Source organism: Sycon ciliatum, unplaced genomic scaffold, assembly GCF_964019385.1.
Source record: "Sycon ciliatum unplaced genomic scaffold, ocSycCili1.1 SCAFFOLD_287, whole genome shotgun sequence".
NCBI lineage: Eukaryota > Metazoa > Porifera > Calcarea > Leucosolenida > Sycettidae > Sycon > Sycon ciliatum.
This window is the reverse complement of record NW_027044571.1, coordinates 1-27350: the sequence shown is the minus strand read 5'-3', so window position 1 is coordinate 27350 and position 27350 is coordinate 1. Positions and strand designations below refer to the sequence as shown.

The 27350-nt window shown below is 47.6% G+C and overlaps 2 protein-coding genes and 1 long non-coding RNA gene across 3 annotated transcripts; 2 read left to right on the top strand and 1 right to left on the bottom strand.

Moving 5' to 3' along the window:
* Positions 1-70: 70 nt before the first annotated feature.
* On the top strand, positions 71-6840 carry LOC135830426 (uncharacterized). The gene is made up of 3 exons (XM_065342682.1): positions 71-619; positions 2141-3434; positions 5648-6840. The coding sequence occupies exons 2-3, from the start codon at positions 2144-2146 to the stop codon at positions 5794-5796; spliced, it is 1440 nt and encodes a 479-aa protein (XP_065198754.1). The 5' UTR covers positions 71-619; positions 2141-2143; the 3' UTR covers positions 5797-6840.
* A 1334-nt stretch (positions 6841-8174) lies between these two features.
* On the top strand, positions 8175-21703 carry LOC135830424 (uncharacterized). Its single transcript, XM_065342681.1, has 5 exons — positions 8175-8705; positions 10534-10603; positions 10818-10919; positions 19638-19691; positions 21700-21703. The coding sequence occupies exons 1-5, from the start codon at positions 8624-8626 to the stop codon at positions 21701-21703; spliced, it is 312 nt and encodes a 103-aa protein (XP_065198753.1). The 5' UTR covers positions 8175-8623.
* A 1189-nt stretch (positions 21704-22892) lies between these two features.
* Positions 22893-26501, bottom strand: LOC135830425 (uncharacterized). Its single transcript, XR_010556032.1, has 4 exons — positions 26283-26501; positions 25965-26039; positions 24540-24740; positions 22893-23788 (listed from the first exon to the last, which is right to left on the bottom strand). It is a non-coding gene; the product is annotated as an uncharacterized LOC135830425 (long non-coding RNA).
* Positions 26502-27350: the final 849 nt, after the last annotated feature.

Genomic DNA, 27350 nt, shown 5'->3' with positions numbered 1-27350 from the left:
AAATCTTCAAACCGGAATGAATGAAGAAGCCTGTGCACTGCGGTTCCCAACTCCGAGTCATGAAGATCCACAGCCAGTGGTGTCCAGAAAGAAGAAAGTGGTGAGTTGCGATATCTGCAAATCCACTGCTCATACTTGAATTGCTTTTATCGAATATCGTTCGAGGGCTTCTTCTCGACTGTATTGCAGTACAACACTGAGCGTCTACTTTCCCACTACATGACTGTAACGTTAGAAGGATTATTGTATCGAAACTCGTCATCAAGACATTGAAACACTTCGATGAGGGCTACTAAAAGTATTTTCCTGGGCTGGTCCTATTCGAGGGACACGTATCGAAATAACGCCAGTGGCCGGTGCTAGTTTGGCGGCCTAATGAGCAAGACGGCACTTGCCGAATCGAGCGTGATCTTTCGCTAGCATCACAAATACCACGATCGGAGGCTTCGGTAATCAGTGTGTAAAATGACCGTCTTGGTAGCGAGAAGTCGTTATTGAGGGGCAGCAACGCTTCTTGGTTGTACCATTCTCCAAGTGGAAACCAGCCGCGTAGTAGACTTCTACTGGGATTTGGTAGCGACTGTCCGAAACTCAGAGGCGACCATGCCATTGCTTGCCGGTGAGTGTGAGTGGAAATGTTTGAAAACTTGTGACAAACGTTGTGTGCAATCGTGCTTACGAGCTGTGGCTCTCAAATTATTTTGACTGAATGAGAGTTACGATGCCACCACCGCTCACTGTGAGCGTGGAGTGTGTGTTAGCCTGAATATTTTGACAATTGTTTATATCCGCCGGCCAGAATGCGAGCCCCTAGCCAAATATGTAACGATACACAACACACGCTACAGTACCCAAATAACCAAGGTTTTATGCCGGACGAAATCATAGAGGGGATGGGAGAAGATCAACAACACGGTTGTTCGACAGCGATTCCCGGTGAGAGTTATTTGTGTACGACTGTACATAGTATACGTGAACCTCAGAGTTTGAATGAATGCTTGTTCAGCGTCAGACCCTGCTTTCAAGTCCTCACACCTAAATAATAATAATTATTATTATTATCACCCGCAAGGAGGCAAAACCACACGATGAGATGATGGAATGAAGTGTACACACTCGATTCGAGGCTAATCCTACCCATGAGTCTGAGAAGGGGTGGAGAGGCAAGACCTCCTGAAATCCTAGTACATTTATGCCTCCGACTGCTTTGAATTCAATGCCATGCACCGGAACTGGTACTGACAGTCTGTATTACCGGTATGCTATACAGTATAGCTTGGCTGGAGGTGAACACAGGTGAGCAGCAGCTTTTCTACTACATAAATAGAAGTTTGAAATTCCCACCCGTCTGACTGCCCTCTCTGGACGACATCGTTCATCAAACGAGAATACTAGTACTGCATGGCAAGCTTGCTGTAGTTCAGAAGATTTACAGTATAATGATCACATGATTCGAGACAATAAAGTAAGTCCATTCTTTAGTGTCCTAGTGAGATTCCTCTTACCCTTGCCTTAATAATAGTGGATCAGAAAATAATCCGGATATGGTGCGTATGGTACCTGGCGGTTTCACTTTTCTCTGAGCAGAAATCTAAATGGGTCGACCCCAGGCCGGGGGGGGGGGGGGTATAAATGGAGATAGCACTCCATTTAGAAACCAAAGTATTTTTAGGATTTCAAGGTTCAGAATCATCAGATTTATAGAGCCCTTCTTTCGTGAGCAATTGAAGCAAGATAGTAAAGTCGGTTTTTGGTCGGTTTGTCGGAATGACCTGTAAAAATCAGTGTGTTTCCAAAAATTGGAACAAGCAACAGCCTTGCAGTTTTCAGACTAGATGGAAACTAGCTGAACATATTTATTTGAGAAGTGTAGCTGTCAGCAGTGGGCTACTGTGTGACCTTGGGGACTCTGTTGTGTAGAGCTTAGTTCAATATGGCGTATGGTGGCATATTGTGCTTCAGTCTTGATTGACAGCTTTCTATCCATGTGTGTGTGTGTGTGTGTGTGTGTGGGTGTGGGTGTGTGTGTGTGTGTGTGTGTGTGTGTGTGCATGTGCATGTGCATGTGTGTGTGTGTGCATGTGCATGTGCATGTGTGTGTGTGTGCATGTGCATGTGCATGTGTGTGTGTGCTTTTCAGGTCATGCATGCACCATGTAGTGATGATAGTCTAATGAAAGCAGGCGATATGTCCGTTCAAGTGAAACAAACTACTGCAGGGGGTGCCAGTGGTCGAGGGACAGCAAGTCCTACAGCCAGTGCCTTGCATTCACCTGATTACGGTTATGCTGATCAAGCTGTACCTAATGCTAGCACAGTACAGCAGACTTGCCCGCAGCACAATCAACCATCAGGTGACTACCTCTCCACATGGAATGGTGCTAAGGCAGCAACATGTCCAGAGGTAACTCAGCACATGCCTGATCAGCAGCAGCAGCAGCAGCAGTATGCTTACGAGAAGAGTGCAAGATCATCTTCCCGGATCCCGGCACATCGCAATGGATCAGCTAGTAGCCATGGTGCCAAACCCCACACTCACACCTCCAAGTCCAGTGGTCGTCTTCGTTCCCATCACCACCGACAGGCAAGGCAGGCAGACGCAGTTATACATGCACACCAAGTGAACCGAATGACCAGGCCAGGCAGTCAGATTGAGCGCTGCCCATTCTGCAGACATGTGTTCGTCAATAGCCTGGAGTTGGCCAAGCACTTCACCAACCGTTGTCCGAGGTCCTTACAAGTGTTCCTGTATAGTGCGCCACAGCTTCTTCAATACTACAAACAGAAGTCTCAGGAGAATAGCGCCTTGACCAATCATCACCAGCGAATACAAACTCACAAATACGTACCGGTGAGTGAAAACCGGAACTTTAACCCCATCCCAACGATGGGTAGCCGCGCAGTATGTTCCAAGAGATGCGTACAAGATGGCTCTAGCTCCAGCCAGCCGGTGTGCAACTGCCCTTGTGCTAGAAGCAACTCGGTCACCTCATTTTGTCCATACACACCAGCTCATGTTCACAGACGTAGTGTGTTGCCGAAGTCCAAAAACAAGGAATCCACTGCCAAGAATCCCAGTCCCGTTGACCATGCTATACGAGATGCTCTGCTCGGGAGAACAGGAAGTTCCATGCCCAACAGAGCTGCAAGGGCCATGCCAATTTCCTACCATGCCGATCCCGAGCAGAAATGCCAATCTGTGCCCCCTGGATCACTTCAAGGAGTGACGTGGCAAGGTTCAAGGTCTACTCTGCTGCAACCACCACACTTGCACCCAGCCATCAATCATCCAGCCATTCTAAAGCAAGTCAAATTACAGCCAAAGCGCCCACCAAACCATGCTGGTGAAGACATGCCTGTTGTTCATCCTTCACAAGTACTATCCAGTGCGGAGACTCTGGACAAGCATGCTCAGGACTATTATGAAATTGAAGGCGAGTCAAGACGCAACTCACGCTAATAGTGCACTACCAGTACAGTTTTTCATTATTACGAATCCCTAAGGTAAGAGAAGAAAGGAAAATGATGAACGGCTATCTGTAGGAGCTGCTAAACTAGAAACAGTGTATGTAGTTAGGGTTGAGTGGGCTCCGCGACCACTGGTCTTGGGTTCATAGCTGTACTGCAAGCACCAAAGATGATAATAAAGCGGTAATGCTTGACACGGCAGCTGGTTTTTCAGCTGATAGCCGTGGCCATTGGCCACATGGAGATCATGCCGAGTGCGAGTGGGGTCATTGGGCTCTGGCCGTGGTTGGAGGACTGCTAGAATCTGAGTTGGTCCGGTTAGTTGGTCCGGTGAGTTGGTCCGGTGAGGAAGTGCAGTTCATGGATGTATGTTAGTACAGTAACATATTGCCATAGACTGAGGCTCTAACATAGTGCCATAGACTGAGGCTCTAACATATTGCCATAGACTGAGGCTCTAACATAGTGCCATAGACTGAGGCTCTAACATAGTGCCATAGACTGAGGCTCTAACATATTGCCATAGTGACTGAGGCTCTAACATATTGCCATAGACTGAGGCTCTAACATATTGCCATAGACTGAGGCTCTAACATATTGCCATAGACTGAGGCTCTAACATATTGCCATAGACTGAGGCTCTAACATATTGCCATAGACTGAGGCTCTAACATAGTGCCATAGACTGAGGCTCTAACATAGTGCCATAGACTGAGGCTCTAACATAGTGCCATAGACTGAGGCTCTAACATATTGCCATAGACTGAGGCTCTAACATATTGCCATAGACTGAGGCTCTAACATATTGCCATAGACTGAGGCTCTAACATATTGCCATAGACTGAGGCTCTAACATATTGCCATAGACTGAGGCTCTAACATATTGCCATAGACTGAGGCTCTAACATAGTGCCATAGACTGAGGCTCTAACATATTGCCATAGACTGAGGCTCTAACATATTGCCATAGACTGAGGCTCTAACATATTGCCATAGACTGAGGCTCTAACATATTGCCATAGACTGAGGCTCTAACATAGTGCCATAGACTGAGGCTCTAACATATTGCCATAGACTGAGGCTCTAACATATTGCCATAGACTGAGGCTCTAACATATTGCCATAGACTGAGGCTCTAACATATTGCCATAGACTGAGGCTCTAACATATTGCCATAGACTGAGGCTCTAACATAGTGCCATAGACTGAGGCTCTAACATATTGCCATAGACTGAGGCTCTAACATATTGCCATAGACTGAGGCTCTAACATATTGCCATAGACTGAGGCTCTAACATATTGCCATAGACTGAGGCTCTAACATAGTGCCATAGACTGAGGCTCTAACATATTGCCATAGACTGAGGCTCTAACATATTGCCATAGACTGAGGCTCTAACATATTGCCATAGACTGAGGCTCTAACATATTGCCATAGACTGAGGCTCTAACATATTGCCATAGACTGAGGCTCTGAAGCTCAGTCCCCGGGTACCAATGATGCCGCAATACATGGGCATAGTCTGAATGTTCGAAATGGGAGGGAGCAGCTCTCATCCAAACAAGCAGAACATACTCCAAAACGGGCCACACAACACCCTGGTAGACTGTTAGGCGACCCTCTTTGGAGAGGTAGGACGTCGACCCTCTTTGGAGAGGTAGGACGTCGACCCTCTTTGGAGAGGTAGGACGTCGACCCTCTTTGGAGAGGTAGGAGGTCGACCCTCTTTGGAGAGGTAGGACGTCGACCCTCTTTGGAGAGGTAGGACGTCGACCCTCTTTGGAGAGGTAGGACGTCGACCCTCTTTGGAGAGGTAGGACGTCGACCCTCTTTGGAGAGGTAGGACACAGCTCCCAGTATTACAGGTCAGTCCAGTGTCTGTGATTACCGCAGTGTGTTGTCTTTGAGACAAGGTGCAGATTTGGAGAGGCACATGCAGCTAATTGGTAATAGGGGACTCATAAAACGATGCTAATGTCTTCAATCTCGAGTTGGCAGCATGCTTTCTCAAATTCCTAGTTTACCCTTGGGATAATGCGTAGCAGCTGCGTGCTATTCTTTTTTCCTAGTCTTAATCGGCCAAGGTGAAGCATTTTTAAATGCTTTTAAGCATAAAAAAATTGTTCAATCCCATTCATGGTCTATTATATTGCTGTGCCTGTATGTTGATGTACGTAGACAGTGAGGTGAGCCACCCAAGCATGAAGATGCAAGGCATCACACCGGTGACAGAGTCCTCGTCTTCAGCCTGCAAGTCCAGAACACAAACCAACTCACACAGAGAAGATGATGATTGCATGGACATGCCGACACTGGTACCGTTGTGAGGAGGAACAAGAATATAATCATGTTCCTAGCTTGTATTGTGAAGGTGCATGCCATGGAGTGTATACAGACATGATGCACTCCGACATCTTCGGACAATGCTGTTTCGACGTTTGTGGACTCACTGGTGGAACAGGCAGAAAAAACCCTGATGTATGTAACTTAGTGCTTTTAACATTGATAAGGAACCATGTACTCACACTAAACCATTGGGTGGCATAACATATATCAGTGTGCCGAGTCGGATACACCTGGTAGATCTCGTATAACTGCCAGAGTTTGTACCTTGGCAACTTGGCTGCATTCCACTTTACTAACAACTAATCAAATGCATATTGATCCCAATGGATTCTATCTATTTTCTCAAAGAGAAGACTGCTCTGATCCTGTCATTTGGATCCTTTGCTCTGATCCTGTAATCTGGATCCTTTGCTCTGATCCTGTAACCTGGATTCTTCAAGTTCATGACATTTTGCTAGTGTACCTCAAGCCGCTACACAAACACAACCACTGTTCTCCTAACACTTACTCGCAGAACAAACATCATTTTTTTCATAATTGCTTTTTCTGTTGGCTGCACGACCATGATAGCAGGACATGGACTTACCTTGTATGGTGTAGTGCTAGCATGGGAGTGGAAATTACATTTTTGGCGTGCAGCTTTTTTTCAAAGGTTTCTCTGTATAATTATGTCAATGAAAAAGTGCTTTCTTATCCTCACTAGATCGTATGCCATGTACAGTGTATCCCAAGAATGCACTACTTGAAGTAGTAATGACTATGTGCACTCTGGGAATTATGATTTGGCTTCGCAACACACTGTACATGTTTGAACTTTTAGACATTCTTTTGTGCACCGTTACACTTGTTGTGCACTAGCTAAAACCTATCTGTTTCACAAATATTTCAATGGCTTTGTAACTCTTCCATTTCTTTCATAGTGAGGTGATTTCGAATGTACAATGACGGTGGTCACTTTTCATTGCCGCATAAAAGCATATGCCGCCACTGCTGGATGTTTTCAACGAATGAAATTCCGCTATTCATTGTGTAGCTTATTTTTGGGGGCTGAATATTTAGAATATGCACCTATATTCTGGTTGAATATTCTTGTAGAAGCGAACTCTAGATGAATCAGAACTAGAAGACATGTCTCAGTTAGTTTTAAAATTTCTGGGCGGTGCGTGGTATAATCACGCTCCAAATGGCAAAGACCAAGCCTTCCTAACCGAAACCTTCATCATGCAGGGCCTAGTGACCACCGTTTAAATGTACTGGAGAGGATACAGCAGCTGGGTTTTGTGAGATCCGGTCATGGATTATACCGGCAGCAGGTATGTAGAGACTACCACATCACAGATCATGTACAAGCAGTACTTGCAATGTAGTAACCGAATTAGTACAATGTGCAATGATGTACAGGAGATCTACTGAGTAGACCTCTACTACTACCATGACTACTAGTACTACTAGGCTAGACTAAAATTAATCAGTCCCATGATCCCGATACCATGGATACTGGCGATATTATCACCAGCCCAAGTCTCAGACTCAGAGACTCAGGCCAGGGTGTGGAGACCGGGACTACACTGAGTCTGTATGCCTCAGGCCATCTATTACTTGTACTTGTACTAGTATTAGTAGTATTACTGCGGATAGCCTATGCAGGGACTTGGGAGTATGGCTATGGTCTGGACGGGAAGATACAGACGGGGCATGCAGACATTGCAGTGCCAGCGTAGTGCTGTGAAAGAGTTGTGAGTGTGATGTGTCGCTCGAGAAGAGGTGTGACTTTCGGCCAAGCATTCCTGGACTGGGGGGAGTACCAACGCATATGGCCGATTGGTTTGCAGGCCTGCCTGCGAATCATGAGGTCCCGAGTTCGAGACCCGCGCTGGTAGCATGGAGCGTGTAAAGACTTTTTACGTGAGTAAAGACTTTTTATGCGTGGTGAACTGCGCCGACACCCACGGTCAACTGGGTACTCACAGCTCGGAGTGAGGGTAACAAGGATGCAGTTTACAGGGTTATGGGCCGTTACACGCCCGATTGGTTGAGAGACTCACCTACTCTCCCCTGACTCACTTGTGAGGTCTGCATTTGCCACTAAGGTGTGCAAGGCATAGGCATAGTGGTGGCCTGCGGAAGCGAAGGCTAGTTTGTGTGTTTCTGAACATTCAAGCGATGCCAACGCGAATCCCGCGAATTATTATTATTATTATTCCTGGACTCACAGACTCAGTAGTCTGTTACACTGTACTAGTATACTGTAGACAGTCAAGCCGTTGGCGGGGTCCAACAGCTCCGTCCGCACTAGCAAGTGCATGCCAGTTATGTAGCCTGTCACCGACACTAGTCTGTCACGCTTGTGGCTCAATGTAGCTGAACCATCGGACCTTATTTGTCAGCTTGGATCACGTGATCCATCCAGCTGCCGCGTGCGGCAAACAGCCCAAATAGCGCTAACTCTGGCCTGCGAGCGTTTGCTGCGACTAGCGCGCTAGCGCTCGTGACATACACAAACGCGCTAGCCAGAATGCTTTGACTTTGATGGCTTTCAGCTTCTATTTTTTGAAAAGTAGCGCGCTCAGACCAGCTCGCTCACTCTTTTCCTCTTCCATTTTTTAGGGCAATTGTTTTGTTTGATAGACGAAGCTTAGGGTCTCTTTGGGTTTGCAACCCTTACTCTCCTGGAAAAAATCATAGTTGCTAGACTGCGACACTTCAGACCAGGTACTATTAGAGCCGCTAATGGACGACGAGCTATTTTCCGCTATCCGGAGCTCAAGCATTTGAGCCGCTAAATGGACGAGACTCCTGGGGTAAAGGATGCAGAGAATGAGGAGAAAACACTCGTATGGAGCAGGGAGTAGGTATTGTACTACTTCCTGGTATGGAGCACTGAGAAGCGGTAAGTCCTAGGGCAATTCTTAGCCAGTAGTTACTTTCTCGCCATAATTATGTTCTCGTTTTTCGTGTCTTCTGTAATGCCAGTACACTAGCAGTACGACTACACTGTAGGCGAGAGTCCATAAGCCAGAGTGTGCAGCTCTCCATCTATGCAGCATAAACAAATTAATGACAAATTTCCTTTGCCTAAGGGCTGGGTTCCACTGCCGCTCCGCCGCACATCATCCACGGCATGAAACGTCATCATTACGAGCTGGTCCAGCGAGGCCGCGGCTCATCACCAGCTTTCGCTTCGCTGCTTGATACAAAAGAATGCAAGCCGCGGTCACGGCTTGCATTGTTTCCCGCGCTTAATTGTTTTATTCGGGGGAATTTTAATTCGTTGCACAGGCCAGAACACGAGGATTTTTTTGGATTTCACGCTCGCGCAGGCAGGCTAAATGTCATCAAAAAACGTCGAGCACGATCGCGGTACCGTGAATGGCGAGTGTCACTGGAACCGCGCCGCTCTGCTGCATGCAGCCAAGTACCGTGGAGCAGCGGAGCTGCGGAGCCGCAGTGGAACCCGGCCCTAACCAAACTTATAGCAATTTGAAAATGTTTGACAATTTTTCATAAAAAACTTGACAACATTGTTCTTCTGTAGAGTGCCGCTGGCAACTCCATCGATGAACTCCATCAATGAGCGCAGGGATAAAGTTTAGAAACCCTTCGAGCGAGAACGTGTTTTCAAAAAGGAAGCACAAATATGCCGCGTAACTTCCCCGCTAGTATGGCCCACTAAAGCCACTCGCTGACTACTTACCAGTAAAATGGGGTTGGACGGTTGTCAGATTAGCTGACATGTTTTCTGCCAACACAACCATAAGCAGTTGTCAACTCTCAAGACTAAAAGAGCTTGCGAAGAAAGTGAGAAACCTTGGCTATGAAAGCACATGAAGCGTCAGAACATAATCGAGCAAACTTGGACCTAGATTACCAGTGTCTGCTCCAGAGCGAGGTCAGTGGCCCTGTTTGTGAGTACTTGGACCTTTTGGAAAAAGAACACTGGGTTACCTGCGACCCGGTCGGAAGTCCTGTCGAGTACTATACTTTTTTATATACTTCGAGGGTATACCGCCACTGACAGGCTGCATACGCGTGCAGATGCGTGCGGCCAGAGTGCCCAGTGCGAGTACGTTCATACATGTACATGTACAATCATGTACATCAGGAAGTCGAAAGTAAGTTTACGACTCCCTGACACACAGTAGCCGCACTTGAACGCATCTGGCCCTGGCCCAGTGTTGCAGGAGTTGTGCCAGGTAGACGTGTACCCGGTTTGTGTTAAATCTTAGAGCAGGTACTGCATACCCTATCATATCTGTGTACATGGGTATACAGAGTCAGTGTTGTTGCGTCCCACTCAGCACCCTTCTTGTTCATTTCGGCACCAGCACTCTTTGCGTATGCAGAGCTGAGTAGAGTGCAAGTTCGGACCACAAATACACTGTAGCAGCTAGTTGCGAACCTAACCTGTGCCGTGATGCACGGCACTTGTGTGCATCTACTTTATCCCTGAGTAACCCACCATGTATATGGTGCACAATAGGGCACAGTAAATAATCAGCATGCATCGCAGTTTTCTGCACCATACATGTATTCCTGAAGTCACTTTACACCTCAGAAGAATTGCGTCGCTGACAGGAATTCGATACCGGTTTAGTTTCTCTCTGGGTCATTATGAATCATAGAAAACCCGTCATACAATAGGTTCAAGCTAAAGTACCGTATCACCATGGTAATTCCTGGAAATTCGGTGTGTTTTCTGCCTTTTGTTAAACAAGCAGCAATGTGCAACAGAAATTACCATGGTGATACAGTAGATTACCGTGTGAAGCGGTGTGAGATGCAGCAAAGGTGAGCCTGTTACTGTGAGTCTATGCCCTAAACAATAAACTTTGCCGTGGGATGATTATCCTTGGGCTGCACACTCTGCACACTTATTGCTAGGTATATCATTGGTCTTGTTCGGATCGTCCATTACGTTTGCAGCTGTTCAAACTTGTTTTGTTGTTTATTATTTTATTGATTTATTTATTCTACTTGCCTTTCCTATCTTCTTGTGTTTTAGCATTAGGCGATTTGATCGCAGGACAAGAGAGGAGCTGATGGACGATCTCTCCAGTGTCCCTCTTGGTTCGGAGCAGCGCCGAGTGCTGACGTTGGGACTTGGGTAAGGATGAGTGTTCCCTCATGTTTACAAGTTATCCGTTTTGTCCAACACTAACGGTTATATGCAGAATATTGCTGAGTCAAAAATGTGCAACAATCAGCACAAAAACTGACTGATGAGATCATGACATTCAACGACCTGATGCTTAGCTGCATCACGTTTATATCCGTAAGTGTTGGACAAAACGGATAACTCGTAAACTGATGGTCCTCTTTTTCAATTTTAATCCTTGGCTCTCCATCCGAGTTCCCTCGTGTGTGTAGCTATTATTATTTTTTTGGTGACAGTCAATTTTTTCTTCAGACTTTTCCCGTTTTTTGCCCATTCTACCTTTATTTTACTTAGACAAGGGTTAGCTGTCCGTTTACCAGTACTCATCCACACATATGTGCACATAGGGTCTGCACAAAACTCTATCAGTAGATATTTTGTGTATGGGGGGTTGTCTATCCACCGAGATAGCACTATATATTCCCATTCTGTGTGTTCTCTGGTAGCTATGTCCCTCTGAGACTATACGGTGCCAGTGTGGTGACCGAGGTCAGGCCGTGTCTGCACTGGCATCGTCAACTTTGCCTACTGCTACGTGCTCCCCAGTGCTCCATCTGTGTCCTGTAATTTGTTTGGGGAGGGGGGGGGGGGGCAATACCGGTACTTCAGGTGCAGGGGGGAATGGGGTGGGGGGACATCATGCCCCCAATGAACCTCTCCCCGCGTTGTTCTGGAGTAGACTAACCATAGGCGGAGTGTACACATGCAGCACATAGTTTGGGAGCTAGAACGCGATCGGACTCAGGCATATTCAAAGGCAGTCTATTGTGATAGTAGTCCTGGACGGATCTCACTATGATGATATAGGTCGTGCCCAGCATCACAATGCCAAACATTATAAATGACTGTTTTTTTGTCTGAGGGGCTAGATGAGCATGCGGCTAGACTGCCGATGGCAACCAACAGGCTCAAGGCTGTGTTGAGACTTCGTGTGAGCGACCCGAGTCAATTGTTTACTCGCCATGACTAGGCATCGCATTGAGCATCGTAAGCCCACTAATATAATGTCACTTGGTATGTCACTGTTCTTAGTCGCACCGGGGCGCATGCCCGTTTTCAGGAGACTTCTCAAAACACATAAGTCCTGGGTCCTGAAGGTTAGGCCTATTGTTAATCTAAATAGTCCTGGCTACTATCCCGCTGAGTTCACTGACTTTCTACTGAACCCGTATGTATGTGAGGAAAGTACTGTTCTGACCTCAACTGCGGATTTCATCAACTTGGTAGAAGGTTTGCCTGTGCGGGACGATCATTTATAATTGAGTATAGATGTGACCAGCCTTTACTACACCAACAAATCCAACGAGCTCGGTTGTCGTGGTATATCACACACAGGTATACAAGGTGGATGCCCCTCGCCCTTCGTACATGGTTATTAACAGCAGTGACTTCCTTGATGTCAGTCATTCGGAAGAAAAATGAGTTCGTGTATGGTAACGATGTGTTTCGGCAGATCCAAGAGACTGCCATGGGTTCGCCTGCAGCAGTGGTCTATGCCGACATTGTTATGCTGTATTTGGAGAAGCGGTACGTTTTGCCGATCTTAGAGGGGGAGGGTTTAGAGGTTCAGGTTTATAGACGCTTTATCATTGCATGGTTGCGAAGGTCAAGTTCAGCGCACTTTAGATAGGAATAATAAGTGTTCGGCCCTCAAGTTTTCTCATGAACTGGCACATGATGGCATTGATTTCCTGGACACCACAGTTTTCCGTAGTAAGGGATACGTGGCGGTGAAGCCTCATTTCAAGGTCACCAATCGTTTCCTGTATCTGCTTGTCGGTAGTAACCACCCCTGTAGTATGGGCAAAGGTGTGTTCACTGGGGAGTTGATCCGTATCCGTCGGTCTTCGACCCTTGACCACCACTACGAAGCTGCTGCCGGGCGGCCGAAGCAGGCTTTCCGGGCCCGTGTATACAAGCGCTCCATCTTTCATCTTTCAGACCCGTACACTAGGAATAGATGCGCAGGGAAGGTATGTTGGTCAAATTGGCATGGGTTTGGGTTATTTCTGTAGTTGTATACAGTGCTCCTCATTGTATTTACCTGGGCCCGGCCTGCTGTCCTTCGCCCGTTGGCCTTGAGGTCCAGGTGTAATACCCCTACCATACAGTCCGGTGGCCAGCGCGGTTGTTGTTACACGGTGGAACATCGGCAAGAGGTTGCTTGCTCGTTTGCCTCATGCTCAGTGTCCTCAGGGAGTTAGTATTTTCCTCCTGTTTGGATTTTGCAGTGTCTATGGTGTCGGTAATTGAGTTTTTGTTCTGTATGCTTTTCTGTGGTGTGTGGCTGTTGTTCACACATCTTTATTTGACTTGCTTCCTGGTGTGGTGTACCTTTTTGTTTTATATTGGTGTTGGTCTCACTCCGACTCACTCTGGCTGTAGAGTTCTAGCATCCGTAGCTGCCTCAGGGGGTGCCACTTCTCCCATCAGCGTCGACTAGTCCGCCGGTACGTGGTGCTATATTACGTTTAGTTGTCTGTTCCATCCTGTACGGGCTGTGTCCTGCTGACCACACAGTCTGGGTCTCCATACTTTGCATGTTATCATCGTGTGTAGTGTTCACACGTACATATATGGACTGTCACACCCATATGTTGTACATGTGGCTGCACGTGTTGTCTCTTTGTCGTACCTGCTGCTGTATTTGTGTCTCTGTGCTGTTGACCCGTATATGCTGCTGCGCTGCTTTGTTGTATTGCTGACACGTGCACCTTTTTGTGCTGATATGATATCGAGTACGCCACTTTTTGTGCTGATGAGGGCACCACTTTCCGATATCATTTTTCTTTTCGCCATGTCAGTTGTCAGTTCTCCCGTCGTCTCCTGAAGTGTAGTAATGAATAGCTCTCTCTCTAGCTCTAGAGAAAAACCACTTGACTAGTCCGTTTGATGTGTGGCGTGGCGAGGGTATAGTAGAGGCAGCTCGTTCTCCAACCGAGACGACATTTGGCGCCTAACATGGGGCTCAAACCCACGACCCTGAGATTAAGAGTCTCATGCTCTACCGACACATATATGCACGCGGCACCGTTTGTGCTCCTATCCATTTACATATGCTGCTTTCCACACCTGTGCTGACAGTCGGTACGCACCGACTCTGTCCGCATGCACGCACACCAATACATTCTGTTGGCATCATATTAGTGAGGTTTTGCATTCCGAAATTCGGCAAAAGATTCGGCACGCGGGAGCGAGGTCGAAAATGCACACGAAGATGCGGCATGTTTGTTCGGAAAAAGCTCACTTTGCCGAACATATTTTTCGGATGAATTTTCTTGTGGAAGAGCGCTAGCGCGTGATTTATTCAAAGAGGTTTCTTATCTTGGCATGCCTTCGCAGGCGTCTTTGACGACATCAGCATCGTCAGCTACCTCTGATTGCGCCTCTTCACTGCCTGCCTACTCTCTTTCGCCTGGAGTGTCCTCACCGTCATCTGTGTGGCTGAAAAGACTATGGCGATACCCATAAAATTTGACTTGGCCATGGAGTTGGTTTTTCTGAGGCGACTGAGGAGGCAGGTTTGGCCCTCGACTCTTTGGGCGCGATCAAAGTTTGTCGGAATCAGCAAGAAAAGGAGCACGGGACAGGACATTGCTGATGCTGGGGCTCACGAAATCAAAAACACATCATTTTCGACTTGCAAAACAAACGTCGGTGCGAAAATTCGACATTTTGATGTTCGACAAATGACCAAAGAACGCCGAGCCGAAATTCGGAATGCAAAACCTCACTATTGCGGAGCTTTCCGGAGCTCCGAGCTAGTTGTTGTTTGGAATACAGCAAGAGAACAACATTACATTGGCGCTGCGAGCAAACGCCTGATCCTCGCCATGTCCCTACTGTCACTACCGCCTCCGGAGCCATTCCCGATCTACAGCAGTCTCTACGACGCTGCTGCCCATTTTCTTGCCTGGGAACGGTGTTTCCAACTCTATGTCGCAGCAGCCGGCATCTCGGATGACACTCGCCAGAGAGACACTTTCCAGTATGTGGCCGGCAAGGACATCCAGCAGCTCGTCCCTACGTTAGCCAACACTGGCAACGATCTCGACGGCCTCATACCCGCCGCCGCCGACTACTTTCAGTCGAAGCAGAGCCCCAGCATGGCCCGCTTCCACTTCCGGCAGGTCACCCAGCAGCCTGGCGAAACGTAAGACACGTTTTATACTCGTTTGCTGGCATCGGCAACGACCTGCAGCTTCGCCGACGATGCCCAGAAGAACGTGGCTCTCTGTGATCAAATTGTGGCAGGATGCACGTCCGATCCACTACGCAGAAAACTGCTGGAGACTGCGTCCCTTGATCTCGCCAAGGCGCTCAAGGCCGCCAGAGCATTTGAAGCGTCAGTGGAACAGACGACGGCGTTCCGGCGCACACAAGACTCGATCAATGCCCTCCGTCATCAGCCACCGTTCTACAAAAGGCCACAGCCGCCTCCCGCTACTGTTTCAACTCCGTCACGTCGACCGATGCAGTCTTCGCCACATCCAGCTGCAAACTCGTACCACCAGCCACCTGCCCCAGTCGCCACTCGCGCTCCAGGCCAGCAGGAATCCAGCACATCGCTCTGCTACCGCTGTGGAGAGCCAGGCCACCCTAAATCACATCGCTACGCAGTTTTGCACTGTAAACGTCTGCCCATGGGCGTATCGTCCGCATCCGAGATCCTACAGCGCACACTGGACGCCATGGCTCGCTGGCCTCGACGGTGTGAAGAACGTCCACGACAACATCTTCAACTTTGGTAAGAGCGTCGAAGAGCACAACCGACGACTCGCCGCCTGCCTCCAGCGGCTCCAAGATCACAACGTTACACTCAACGTAGCCAAATGTCACAAATGTCACATCCTCAAGCCTCGGCTCAAGTTCATGGCTAGCGTCTACTCCGACAAGGGCATCCGCGCCTCTCCCAGCCACCAGCAGTCTGTGGCTACATTCTCTACGCCATCTTGCGTCAGCGACATACAGAGTTTCCTGGGTCTCACCAACTTCCTCCGCCGTTACATTCGTAACACGGCCGATCTCACCACGCCACTCCCTGCTCTCACTAAGAAAGGTACTGTTTGGCGTTGAACTGATGTTGAGCAGCAATCATTTGATGCACTGAAGAAGGCCATCGCCGAAGACTGCATGCTGCAATACTTTGACCGCAAGCGATACACATCACTGTATGTCGACGCGTCGCCCACCGGCCTCGGCACAATCCTGTGTCAACGGCAAGACAACGGCCACGATGCACCTGTAGCATTCGCCAGCCGTGCACTCTCCGGCGTCGAGCAGCAATATTATCAAACTGAACGGGAAACATTGGGTGTCAAGTTTGGCTGCCTTCGCTTTCACCACTGCTTGACAAGGTGATCCACAGTTCACCGTTGTCACCGACCACAAGCCGCTCCTGCAACTCATGGCCGTCGGATCGAGACCTCCGCCACGAATTGAGCGCATGGTCCTCCGCCTGCAGGATCTCAGCTTCCAGCTCCAGTACAAGCCTGGCCCAGAAAACCCGGCCGACGTCGTCAGTCGCAATCCGCAGCCTCATCCCGACTTGCCAAACATCGGCGCACAGAAAGACACTGCGTACATACATGCCCTAGCTACAGCAGCTAAGCCAAATGCGTTGGCTCTGAAGGAGATTGCGGACGCCACCACCGCAGACACCACACTGCAAGCCATCCTTTCCTCTCTGCAATCTGGCCGCTGGGATTCCAACCACACCACGGTCCGCCCGTACTTTGCCCTCCGCCATGAACTGTCTGAGAGTGACGGTCTACTACTCCGCAACGACCGTCTCGTCATTCCAACGGCTTACCCTGCAGCTTACACATGCGGGCCACCAAGATATTGTCCGCACCAAGCAACGGCTCAACAGCAAGGTTTGGTGGCCCAACATGGCTACTGAAGCCGAAGCACTCTGCCGGCAATGTATTCCGTGCCAAGCAACTCTCTCAACGACACCGCTACGTCCAGGAGTCCGTGCCCACACCACCGTCCACCAAGCCGTGGCAACGAGTCTTCGTCGATTTGTATGGACCCATGCCAAACGGTCAGCACCTGCTTGCCCCTATCGACCAGTTGATTCGCTACCCGGTCATCAACGTGTTCAGCACGACACCCACTACGGCCGGTGTTGTTAAAGCTCTGCGCTCTACATTATCCATGTTCGGCTTGCCCGAAGAGCTAGTCTCGGACAACAGTCCTCAGTTCCGTTCTTCGGCTTTTGCTGATTTCCTCGCGCAACACGCTATCCAGCACCGCTACACCCCTCCTTTGTGGCCACAAGCAAACGGAGTGCCTCAACCGTACCATTGGCAAAGTTCTGCGAACTGCCAAACTAGCTGGCGAAGACATCAATGTTGCATTAGACCAATGGCTCCTAGCGTACCGCACCACGCCACACCCTGCCATTCACGAGGCACCGGCAACACTCATGTTTGGTCGCCCCATCCGCGACAGCATACCCTGCATTACGGCAGCCGCACCAGACTTGCCTTCAGCTGCCCACCGTGACCAGCAATTCCGCCAATCCCAGTGCGACGCTACCAATGCCACCCGCCGGTCAAACGCCCCCATCCTCACTCCTGGTCAGCGCGTCTTACGCCGCAATGAGCAGGCACACAAGCTCTCACCACAGTGGGATCCCAACCCCTGGACCGTGGACCAGATCTCTGGGTCTACGGTGACTATCTCCAACTCAGCAACTGGCCAAAGATCGACTCGCCATAATTATGTCGTTCGTCAAGCCCGTAATTGTTGTCACACCGCCAGCCCATCACCCACTACCAGCTGAAAGTTCTGCCACCACATCTTACAAAATTACAACAAAATCACATGCAAGAAGTCCTTTCACTTTGACTACTGCTCGTTGCGTGACATCACTCCTCACCAAAGGACTTCCTGGGGATCACAATCCTAAACTGACAAATGTACGAATACCGCAACTGTCTCTGTTGTTCTGCACGCCACGATCAACACGACTGCGTGCAAGACACAGCTGATCATCGTCACTGTACTCTTCCCTGAGCACGTTACCCTGTCGCTGCAGCCTGCGACGGACATTCCATAGTTCCACCAACTTGATGGCTTGATGTTCCCATTGACGTCGACCATGCGGTGTTGCCATTGACGACCTTCAACTTCAGGTCCTTGCCGTGGTCCGCACCATTCAAGAGATGGGCCACATTTGGTGTACTTTCACCCAGTTGGTCACTTATTTTAACCTTGCCGACTTTCCACTGCCGGACTGTTGCTTCAACAACTGGCGGAGAGCATATACGCATATCATCACTCTTCCTTGCAAACATCATTTCCGTCTCCACCACGTCCTTATCAGCCTGATCCATGCCTGACACCCCCAAGGCACTGCCCACTGTGCCGCCGGGCTGGTGGAGCGACGGACCGATTCTCCAGTGACGGTCGTCGTCCACAAGGCTGTTGGAGTGCGCATCCAAGATGTGCTAGAGCTGTTCAGTGTCGTGCAATGCTATCGCATGAGCTGATTGTTTAGTAACTGGTGGTGTTAGTGGACAGTATAGCGTAACTTGTAGTTCCTTGGTCTTTCTCTTTTGTATAAGGCCATCATTTTTTATAGCTATGTTGCGCGTCGTCCGCACCCATACGTTTTGATTTTTTTCAGAAAAAAATAAAAAATCTTACATGCACGGTGAGTGTACGATTGTACGAGTCATCAGTGTGGACTGGTTGCATACGGCGAAGCTGAGATTCAGAAATGGCCTCTAGGCCAGCGTTGGCAAATCGTTTGTTCGGCATCTGGGAGCAATATTCTATGAGCTAACACCAGACAGCATTGATCGCCTGAAGTTGAGAGGATGCGTCGTTCCGGAGGTCTTTGCTGCACCGCTGCCGAAGTCTGAGTACAATAATCCAGCGAAGCATAGGCACCAACGGATGCCTCCTCTGTCCAAAGTGAATATTTACTCTTGCTGATAACCCAGATGTTGTGCTTCGATGTACGATTTTTCTTTCGAATGTACACCATGCACGAGCTATTGTGCTATGTACAGTGCATACACCTCTGATGAGCCTTTTTTATTATTTTGCAACTTTTTATTTTTTTCCACCTCTCGCATATGATTCTGGAAGTTGAACTAACGCGAAACATAGATATAAAAAATGATGGCCTAAACAAACTAGTAAGCTAACGATAAACTAGTTACACTGAGACAATTCGACTGGCACAAATTACAACAAAATCACATGCAAAATGTGCTTTCACTTTTACTACTGCTCGTTGTGTGACAACCACCATCATCAGTGTGCGCATTGCGCCTGGTTTGGTGCATGCCTGGTGGAATATGACATAGCGGCTGATGCAGTGGGCACATCAGGTAACACCTAACGCATTGAAAATGACTCAACTATGACTTGGTTCGATTGCAACAAACCTAATGATAGTGGTACCGAAACATTCGGGTAACCGGAGTAAGTGCCAATTGATATTTTTGGCTCCAGTCAGTATAGTGATTCAATTGCAATACAATTATATACGTACGGTGGAACTCACTTAGTACGTACCCGGGTAAGACATACACCTGCATAGCACGATCCTCTTTTGTCGCACGGATTTTCCTCCCATAAGCGCATATTCAGATGTGTACGGATACCTTCTGTTCATGTGATTCATTGTCGCTGTGTTACTGTATGCAGATCTCACTCAGCTCTGCTCTCCGAGCATTCTGCTTCCAACCGACTTCCCGAAAGGTATGTATGGTGGCTAATAATAAGGGCTGAAACAATTATACCGATAACTCGCATATCGATCGTTAAGAGTGCAATCGATAATCGTTAGTGTTCAAAACGAGTGCTAACAATTTTTTATGCATGTATATGAGTGACAGTATTCCAGCCCTTGCACTCCATCCGATAGTGAATACGAGTACAATCATGTACTTTCAAGCGCAGTAAAATTGATTTGTGGCTTTGAAAGAGATCGGAAGAGAGCACTCTTTGTCTTTTCAGTTCATTTGCGGGAAAGGTCAGAGATAAGAGCAGTTGCCAGAGGGTGATCAGAAGATTCTTCCCTCTAGAAACAACATGAAATCCTCTAGGTCATGTTGATAAACCAGCCAGATGTCTACAGATGTCAACAGTGCGGTGCCACAAATTTCTAACGTAGCAAAAGTATCGTGGAATTTTTTCATAAACTGGTGTTCGAGGTACACGGGTAGAGCCGACAAGAATCGATAAAACCAATATATCAATCGTTAATGATATTGGTTGATCGTTAAGAGTTATTGAATGATCGTTTCAGCCCTACTAATAATGCGAGAGTCTTTACAGATTCCAATGCTGTCATGCCTTTTGCAAGTTCCGTTTGTAAGTCAAATGGAACATGGTTTGTGGTCAATACTTCAGCAGTAGTGGTGCGAGAATATTAGGGTGTCAAATTGCTCGGAATTGATGAATGATAACGGAGAATATACCAACATGTGAATCACTTGGAGATATGGTTTGCCAGGTTCTGTTCACACTCACTAGGCTAGACCCTCTCGAATATTGTACAACAGTTTTGGCCCAGGAGTGGTAAAGGGCACGGGGCAAGCTATGTCGGGACCTGCTGTAAAGTCCGCCATACACGAGCTGTACGTCTTATCGGATGGGATATACCCCTGATATTGCTGATAATGAATGGCCCAGTTTCATTGTACTGCTGTCCGCGATATTATATCCTTAGTGGCATTGTTAACTTCTCATTGCTTGTGGGGACGCATGGATCATACGTCCATCCAACACCTGCCAATCGGAACCCACCGACAACGCTGTCGGTTGGGTTGGACCACAATCGGTTGGTTTTTGAGTCCAAGATGCCGCCTAGGTAGCACACAGCATTGCTTATCTGATTTTAAATTAGCTGCGCAAATCCTGGCATACTGCCCGTAAATGCATCTAACTCCCAGGGTACTTATGAGTTTTTAGGTCTATGTGGTACTTGTGTCGCATTGGCAGCCACTGTTCCGTTCTGTATTTTCTGGTGTATGTGTCGTTGAATCTCCACAGAAAATGTGCTCACGCATTAGAAGGAGGTGAAATATGCACCTGCAGGAGAATACATGCTTAAGAGAAGGCAGAAACATGCCCAGATCCACCAGAACTAGTGCTGGCAAGTCAACAGAGGCGAGTACTGATAATGTTCCAGATTGTGGTAGGATCACATAAGCAAAATTGACACTGGGAGGCACGGCGGTGGGTCAGCTCATGGCCAGCGCCAGCTCCAGTGGATATCACGTGCATCCAGTTCTAGTACTATAGTATGACTGCTACAAAGTAGTGCGGCCCAAATAGAACTCGGGTCAGGTGCCGAAGAACTGGGGGGGGGGGGGCATGTGTCAATGAATGGTAATAACTCCGGAAATCATGCTGGTGTATCGAGGGCGTGGGCCAATGAAGTGCTGGATTGATGGTGGACGACTGTACTGCAATCTTGGCTGGTCCCACTATCGCAGAGACAGCACTTCCTGGTGCAACCACCCTATCCTGCAATCTATATAATAATTATTATAAGAGATTTGTGTGAACGATTTTAGCATGATGCAAGTCAGCTTATTGTGCTGGGGGCCTGGCTACATGTCACTATAGCTTTTTATAGACTCGATCACCGCATTACGCTGCATTGCGTTGACTTGATCGAGCACTCTTTTTGGTTAGTGTCAAAGGTATATGTAATATGTATCTGCCTTCGTGCAAAGCTCTCTTTGTGCGTGTCTTGCAGATAGCTCGCTGACTTTGATGCTTTGAGCCATTTTCAAATTGCTTTTTTTGTTCATTTCATATAGACCGTATTGCCATTTGTTTAACCTCCCGCTCTGAGCTCCACTGATGGGACCTAAAAGGCTGAAACAGCTGTCTGGAGATTGAGCGTCAGTATTATGGATTTAGAATACACGATCTGGGGACAGCACTAGTACTGTCTAGCTGTTTCGTCCTTTGTGGACTCATCAGCGAATCACGGAGAAATAACTCTTAACTAAGGATGAACCTAGCAGCCATGAAAATAGATAAATAATGCCTCCAAGCCAGAATTCAAGGCTACATGTGTAGGCCCGAATGTGCCTTGTCCGAGTGCTGAAACTGATGTCATTGAGATACGCATAGAACATCTGGCAAAGGAACTACTAAAGCCCCCACAAGCACGGTATTCTACTTCAACAAGGAAGAATTTTGAAAGCATGCACAGCCCTACATTTATAATGTTGGTATAGGTAAGCCTTGTTTGATAAATTAACATGACAAGGCGGGGGACGCACTGTGTTAAATAACAGTGCTCCTGATACACTAGTGTGTCCTCGGCTTTGTCACATGCTGTCAACCGATCAACACATACAACGTTGCATGCAAAACGGCTGCAGCCTCGAAGTACGGAGTGCTATTTTGGAAAATGCTAGATATACAGCCTGTACTTATACAGGTGTTCTATCAACTAGTGCCATTATGACAACGGTAGCTGAATGATACATGTACATAAACCCGGGGTCATCATTGCAAGAACCTCTGGGTCTAAGCCCGAAGTAACATTCAACTACATGACTGTATACACAATCATGTATACACCATCTTCGTAGTAACTGAGTCTACCCCTCACCCACTACTGCCACTGTGACCACAATTGCGCACAAACAGAGGACCTTAGAGGACCTACTTCTAACTACAGTGCTGGCCAAAGAAATCCAACCTTATGAATAAAATTGCACCGGGCGCTACGCAGCCCTAGTAGTAAACATACTGGACCGGTCTGTGCTCTCGAAGGCGGCGCTACTTTATTAACGAGGTTGGATTTCTCTCGCCAGCACTGTACAAAATACACACATGCACACACAACACTGCTAGGCTTTCCACCACCACACTAGGTTTTGAAACCGAAGAGTGGCAAAATTCAGGGCCAGACTAGAAAATCTGGGGAGACCAGATGGTTTTTTTAAAGCAAAACACAGCCAACACTCTGCAGCCTCACAGCCTCAGGCAGGTTTTCCCGAGTGCACAAAATTAAAAGTTGTTGAGGCACCACGAATACAGTCGGGCGTCACAGAACGTGGGACCCAGGAATGTACATGTATAGTATACCTCTAGGAACACCACAGCCAATAACGTTTTAAAACGAAACGCAGTGTCAATAGACTCAAGTCTCTGCTTTTCTGGAATACAGATTCTGCTACACACGTATTGCTCACTATCCAGTGGGATGTGCATCTAAGAAGGTGGTACAAGAAGTCAAGGAACTAAGCCTAAGGCCAGATTGCTGAAAGGTTTGTATAACTGACGAGCCTGACCTTGGAAACAACAGCCGTGGATACGTGGCTCTACTGTAATAAATGTACAGGTACACAAACAATTTGAATGCAGAAATAACAACAACAAACAGGGAGAGGTGTAGGAAAATATACTCGGCCCCTAGTGAATTTGCTTGTATATTAGCTTGAAAACTTTGGGTACACTTGTTGAGAGACCTAACTGCATGCAGCTAAAATATGGAGTGCCGTTGTCACCGACGACTTTTCCAGTAAAGTTGCGGCTAACATCTTCTCAGGTATTCCCGGGTCTTCGCTAAGGCCGTAAGGGTGAATGATATCATGTGCGTCTTCTATTGCTGATGTCGCTGCACTCGATGGTGGTGCTGATGTACTGATTGTGGTGGAAGATATTGAGATGCCGTATGTCTCGAACTTTTCGCCAAGTCTCCGCGGCCATCGCGCAAGAGGGTCGGGAGCACCACAACTGCAACGCCACAGATCCAAGGATCAATTCTCGGACAAAACATTCTTCAGATTGCCAAAGGTCCGTCCCCAGTGCTTGGCAATACTGGCCTGTACAGCATGAACACACCACACATACGCCCACACACCATGTACCATGTAAACGCCCGTTGCAGGAGAAGCACGCAAATCTGCAAATGAATTGAATGTGCACCCACAGATTTTCTCGTATAGGAACAATAGCTGATCTGAATCTGAATAAAACAGATCAAGACTAGTGCCAGATAACAGTCTAATCCGCACAAGGCAACTGGCGCAGCCATGTGAATCTCGAGCAAAATGGACAAACATGTCCCCAATTATCAGCAAACGGGTGTGCGTTACAGGATTGGCCTGGTAACTTCAAACAGGCACAATCCACTAACGTGGTGCCCGTCAACTTCAACGGGAACACACCGATACAAACACAGCCCCACAACAGCAAAACGGGAACGCCGTTACAAATATGGTGCCCTGGCAACTTAACGGGAACGCACCAACACAAGCTGGCCTGGCACCTTCAAACAGGCACAACTGACAAAACACGGCATCCGGCAACAGCAAATGGGTAGGTACACCGTTACAAGAACAGTCCATCGCACCAAAATGCTGCTGCCACAACATTATAGCAGCAGCACGCCAGACATGCATACATGGCATTCCCAAAAGCAGATACCTGGAGTCAAATTCATCCATCACACTGTTTGTTAGGGCTGAATTTTACAGTGACAATAGCAAATCCCACCTAAGGCACATGTGATGAGATCTGTACACCAACTATAGTCACAGAATCAATGCACATTAGTAGAGCATAAGAACTCACTTGCGCTCATACCCTGTCACGTAGAGATGCTACTCTACGTGTACTGTTCCGATGTCCATTGGGGTGGTATGCCGGCCACTTGCCAGATGTAGAGATTTTAAGCCGTACTTTGCCACCGTCTGCTTGCCGTATCACCACCTCACTTGCAACTCTGGATTCCAGGACTGTCGCTCCAACAATGGGCATGGAGCGGGAGCTAACCTGATAACAGTTGAGAGCGTGACAGAGTATCTTATTTAAATAAGGCCGAGTAAGGTGGATCCCTTTGGCAAACGTGAACACAGGCTTGGTGCTACAGGCATGGGCTGTCATGTACCGGAATAGCCAATACCGGGCATGTTTCGTCGACAGTAGATGGAACTGCGACGGCTCCAACGTATATGGCCGCGTCTTAGTGACCTTCAGGCGCAACGTGACCAAGTCAGGTGCGAGACTCCCAGCCTCCCACACAAATACTCTTTGGCTGTCAAACGAGTGAATACTAGTAGATGATGCTAAATACTCGCTGGCAAACAATAAGCCATACAAGGCCAGTAGTATACTTACCCACAGCATAGCCTGATCTACAATATGACTGATTGGATCGTTGTAAGTATTGCCGAAAATGGATTAAGTCGTCCACTAAAAGCTCTTTGAAACTCGGATATTGAGCCAATATGGCAATAGAAAAAATTAATGTAGAAAGGAAAAGGACGTATGGATATGAGTGTAGAGTAACTGTCACTATATACTAAATACAGTCAGAAAGTGCAACAACCAGGCACTAAAACATTTGACGACCCGACTCCTGGCTTCAACACATCTCCGTAGTGTTAACGAGAGACCAAAGAGGGAAAGGTAATACTGGTTTCGTCATCGTCCAGTAACAATCAACATTTCTTGTTCTTGTGGGACTGTAGCTTCAACTACTAGCTTGTGCTCATTTTCGTTGCGCTTACCTTCCCCTCTTTGGTCTCTCCTTTTAACCTTGAACCTTCCAAGTTGGAAGGCTGTTGGTTAGCGCTACGGAGATGTGTTGAAGCTAGGAGTCAGGTCGTCGAATGTCTCAGCACTCTGTCAGTTTTGTGCCTAGTTGTTGCATTTTTTTTACTGTAGTAGCTAGTTACAGTGGTGGACAGTTACTCTTAACTCGTATCCATATGTCCTTTTCCTTTCTAATAAAAGCTCTATCCGCAAATATGCCGAGGCGGCTTGGCGTCTCTCCCTCTATGCCATTCAACACAACTGTTGAGCGAGCAGCTTTTAGGCCAGCCCCATTGCACAACAGGTAATAGGCTACTAATAGCGTAACGCAGCTAGGTAAACACGAATCGATGAAAGAGGCAGACTTCTTAAAACAAAGAGACTAGTTGTGAAGGACACAACATTTTCAGCAGTCAGCAGTAGGAGAAATTGCTCTCAATTATGCAGCAATACTAGGCTTACACGTTTGTGTCATGCGTTCTGAGACGGAGTCCTTGACTAGCTCGTCACTGGCCGCACTCAGAGCAGCAGTCGTCACTACACATGGGTTGGGAAGCAATGGACAAAATTAACACTTGCCATGGACACATGCACTGCTTACCAGCTAAGTTAATGTCATACTGTACTGCAGCAAGCAAGGAACTGGCAATACCTGCACCAGGCCTATCTAATGTGACCCATGCCATTGTGAATGAGAAGAGGCAGCATTTGACAGTATGAGCGGTGTGATGAACGGGAATGCATAATACAAGCCAGTCGAGCATAGGTACATGTACTTACGGACGCAAGCTGGCTGCACACCGCTCCACTGGCCGTTGATTTCACAAGTACGCACGGCCGAGCCCATAAGGACATAGGGAGATGTGCACACAAACGTGGTCGTGTTGCTGAACATCAAGCCGTTCACGGTCATTGAGCCCAGTGCCGGTGGTGACAGGACCTGGCAGTCGGTTTGACCTGCACAAGCACAGAGTGCACAGAGCACAGGCATTCAGTGTATGCATGTTTGGCCTAGGGGTGAAACGAGTGCCAAAATTGAGGACTTGAGTACTCTTTGAAAAAACGAGCGAGTATTCGAGCGAGTACGAGTATTTTACTGACAACATAAAACAATGTACTGCACACACTCTCGTAACACTGAACGTATTACACCTGATACTCATGTAGTCTTGCATGCAGCCTAGTGCAGGAAATAGTCTGAACTACGTCTTTCGTTCGTAAGTAGGGACAAGTAATAATTTCACACTTGCATGGGTTATCAGTACTGGTCAGAGTAACAGACGTGCTTGATGTACAAGCATACAGTACACTGTGCATAAGATACTTTGAGTATTTTGCGAAGCGAGTCCTCACTCCTTTCGAATTTTCGAGCAAGCGCTCGAGTATTCGATATACAGTCAACTTCGCTAATAACGACTGCGGATATAACGACAATTCGCGAATAACGACCGAATTTCTATGCCCAGAGCAAAGTCCCATCTAACTGTATACATTTAACTTCGGATATAACGACTATCTGAATAACGACAATTCGCGTATAGCGACATGCTTTTAGTGCCCCGAGGTCATATTCACTGCTTGAATAACGACTTTCTGGGCTTTTGACAGCTATTTCAAGTACCTGTCAGTCAAGTACATGCACCTGTCATGCAGAAGTACCAGAACCTATGGTGATGGATATTATTATTATAAAGGCACACATGCAAGAAAATGCAGCCAAGGGGGGGGGGGGGGGTTCTTCCTTTTTTATGTTGGCTTCAAAATTGTTGGATTTACCAGCACACCTATGTATACAATGTACAGAGCTCACTGACTTGTCAGTTTGAGCACTCTGGCAAGGTACGTTCG

Bases quoted from the DNA above. Each gene is read 5' to 3' on its own strand.
- LOC135830424 (XM_065342681.1), top strand. From the start codon at position 8,624: ATGCAGAGAATGAGGAGAAAACACTCGTATGGAGCAGGGAGTAGGTAT. The intron at 10,604-10,817 runs GTGAGCCTGTTA...CTTGTGTTTTAG, and splicing joins CGGTGTGAGATGCAGCAAAG to CATTAGGCGATTTGATCGCA. The intron at 10,920-19,637 runs GTAAGGATGAGT...TACTGTATGCAG, and splicing joins GTGCTGACGTTGGGACTTGG to ATCTCACTCAGCTCTGCTCT.
- LOC135830426 (XM_065342682.1), top strand. From the start codon at position 2,144: ATGCATGCACCATGTAGTGATGATAGTCTAATGAAAGCAGGCGATATG. The intron at 3,435-5,647 runs GCGAGTCAAGAC...TGATGTACGTAG, and splicing joins GGACTATTATGAAATTGAAG to ACAGTGAGGTGAGCCACCCA.